The 3,336-nt window shown below is 46.2% G+C and overlaps 1 protein-coding gene across 1 annotated transcript; it reads right to left on the minus strand.

The window, feature by feature from the left end:
- Nucleotides 1-601: 601 nt before the first annotated feature.
- Nucleotides 602-2,833, minus strand: ADAM30 (ADAM metallopeptidase domain 30). The gene has a single exon (XM_037808107.1). It carries the CDS (start codon nt 2,831-2,833, stop codon nt 602-604), a length of 2,232 nt encoding a protein of 743 aa, XP_037664035.1.
- Between the last annotated feature and the right edge of the window lie 503 nt (nt 2,834-3,336).

Here is a 3,336-nt window from a genome sequence, read left to right on the forward strand (position 1 = left end):
TACAATACAGAGGTTATGCTAGATGATTGCTGATAACCCATCTAAGGCCACCCCAAACATCAAATAAGAGACCACACAGTCAGTAGAACCCTGATAGGGACTGAAACAGGGGAAGATGCTCATCTATGGGGCAGCCCTGGTAACATGTGCCTCTCTACTTACAAAACTGTGGTCACAATCATTTATGATTTAGCATGGAACACAGACACAGACATTCTCATTTTTCAAGTTGAGGGAGGCAGAGAGAGAGAGAGGCAATCTCTTTGTTCACTGGAATTCTGAGAGACAGGACCCTACTTTGAAAATCAGTGTAAATCCAAGAAACTCACAACATGCAGAGCATTTGTGTTCAAAAAAGACATTAGGGATTATTCCCAGGACACCCAGAACTTAATCACAAACTGAGGAGTCAAGTGAATACTCAGGAAATAAAATGCACCAATATGTTTCAGAAACAAGAATATCCTTTACTGGCAGATTAAAAACTTGAAGAAAAGCAAAATGAAAAAGAAGTGGGAGAAAATAAAAGCCTTTTGGATAGGTCATAAGCTTCTTTGTTAAATGATCCGGGATTATTGAGTGATGATGGGTTTTCCGATTACTATTTTGGGGTCTTGGTTTTCTTTGCCTGGGCTGTTTGGTCTCCAGCGTTACTTGAGGGGGTGACTGGTGGTTTGGAACTAAAATATTTTCCAATCACTGCCCTGAAAAACACAACAATCACTGAGATGCCCAAGAAACCAAGGCGCATTAACATAATGGATACGACCTGAAATGACGAAGGCATCTCCACTTTTAGCGGTCCTGGAGGCCCGCTGTCAATGCTTCCTCCATAGCCGTCCTCCTCGCAGAAAGGAGGGGCCCAGCCATACATGCAGTGGCAGTTTTTTCTGTTGTTGCAAATGCCTCGGCGGTTGCACTTCTCCGGCAAACAGTCATAGTTCAGGACGGATACATCAACACAAGTTCTGTTAAAACATACCAGGTTCTGACCGCAGGAGGTGCCGTCACCAATCACTCCCATGTCAGGTATCCCCAAGGGCACCATGGCTGAATGGTAGCCTGTGCCCCAGCACATGAGATTTTCCTCCCGCAGATGAGTATTAATTAACATAGTATGCTCTGGCATATCGGGGATAGTTTTGACATTGATACACTGTAGCCTGCCACATAATGAATTATCCTTGTCACACCTTCTATAGGTACGAGATCCCAAAATATCACAGTTACCAAATTGATCACCCAGTAAATTCACTGCTTCATAGCACTGCTTAGGGGCCTCTTGGGCATCAGGTCCAAAAATGCTTTGACACTGCAAAAACCGGGATTGGCACCTCTTACTGAAACAAAGGGCTTCATACTTGCAAGGGGTTCCATTCTGCTTATAAGTGTCATTTGGGCAAAGACTGGAGGTCCCATCGCAGTACTCTGCAAGGTCACATTCATTTTCTTCCTCGCGACACACATACCCAGATGGACGAAAGAGACAGTTATGACAGCAAAGACCAATGCTACAGTTGGCACCAGGTTTGAATTTGCAGTCTGATTGACAACACTGGTCCATTTCACAGTCCACTATTGAACCACAATCACATTCTTCATCGTTTTCCACAATTTTGTTTCCGCATCTCTCCATCACATAACCTATTCCTGGGATATTATTTAAACAAGCTGCTCCTGAAGTTACCTGCTTAAAATAATCAATATAACTGCAATTACTCCACCCAGAACGCCCAAATCCCATAAGGCAAGTAGTCATGCCCTTACACAGACAGTCTTTTTCATCATGTTTCATTCCCAAAGCATGCCCCAGTTCATGAGTAGTCCAAGTGCCGGGTCCAAGGATATTTAGATTTGGAAAAATACTTGCTGATGCACCATACAATTTTGTACACATAAATCCATAGGACCATCCAAGAGCATCATGATAATATCTTTTAACATATAAATGTACCCAATCGGCTTCTAACCGAGCATTCAGGACATCTCTTCTGAAGATTACAAATTGGCCTAGAACTTCAGTTAAGTTGGGTCTAACAACATCTATCAGGTTTCCATTTGTCCATACTTCAAGAACTTTTAGATGTATCCTCACACTGAGTTCCTGAAAGTAGGTGTCCATTATCGCAGTCAAAATAATGGCATCACTTAAGGCTTGAGTTAGATTGGAATTTACAAACAAATATCTTTCGTGATCAAAGATCATGCCTAACTCCATGTACTTTGGGTGCTTATAGGAGTCAGAAAAGTCCCTGAGCCTAGCCATTTTTTCCTGCTCTTCCATCGGTATTTCAATCACATCATCAATTATATCACAGGTGTGATTGATAAACTGCTCTTTCTGCAAGAGGTAAACCACATGTTCAAAATTGGAAGAGGACTTGAGGGGCTCGATTTGGTAAAGTTTGGTATCAATTTTCAATATGCCTCGGAGACCCCCCATGCATGTACTTAAAGTAGCTTCAGATTCCTCAGAACCCTCCACAGAGCCCATAAAGTTGCAGTCCCTGGGTACATAAGGGTGATCCTCCAGAAGCTCATCGTGCTCCGTGAAGGAGAAAACCTGTAGATGCCGGGGCAACAGAAACCTCTTGGGCCACAGGCGGATGACGTGCTTCTTGCCATTTAACTGCAGGAGGTAGGACACGTGCTTAGCCACACCCTGCTCCCCTACCCGGAAGCTCAGCTTCCTGGGGATGGTGATTTCGTACGAGTCAAACCCCCACTCTGGGTGAAACTCTAAATCCTCGCCGAGAGAGTCAACCAGGAGCACCGTCAGGACTAGCACGGGCAGCGAGCGGCCTCCGGAGAGGGAGGTCCTCCCGGATCTCATGGCACAGCTCTGTACCTAGTCAGACAGCTCTGTACCTAGTCAGACCTGCCTCTCCTGGCCTCCGCGGGTCGGAATTCCGGAAGCCGCCGCTAGAGGCGCCCGAGCGCAACGTGCCGAGCTCCTGGCCCAGGGTCTTGGGGGAACCACAGCCTCCTAGGGCTTTGTCCAGCTGCCTCTCCCAGCCCCGCGCGCACCTTGCCCAACGCCTCCGTTCGTTGTTTGTCCTGTGCCGTTGGGTGCACGTGGAAGAAACCACGGAAATTGCCTCAGGAAGCTGACCTAGATGGACCACGTATAGGTGGGCTCCCTTGATCTTGGCCAGGAAGGTGCTCCAGCCTGCGAACAGAGGGAGGAGGAAATGTGAATTGCCATTACACGACTGTGGGCCTCAACTGAAGATCTCTGCTCCTGCCAGGCAACCCTCACCACCCAGACCTTTTTCTGCTTTCTTGTAGAAAAATTTGAGCGTCTTTCCATTAAATTAAAAGTATGCTTTAACTTGA

The sequence above is a fragment of the Choloepus didactylus genome, chromosome 2 (assembly GCF_015220235.1).
Source record: "Choloepus didactylus isolate mChoDid1 chromosome 2, mChoDid1.pri, whole genome shotgun sequence".
Taxonomy (NCBI): domain Eukaryota; kingdom Metazoa; phylum Chordata; class Mammalia; order Pilosa; family Megalonychidae; genus Choloepus; species Choloepus didactylus.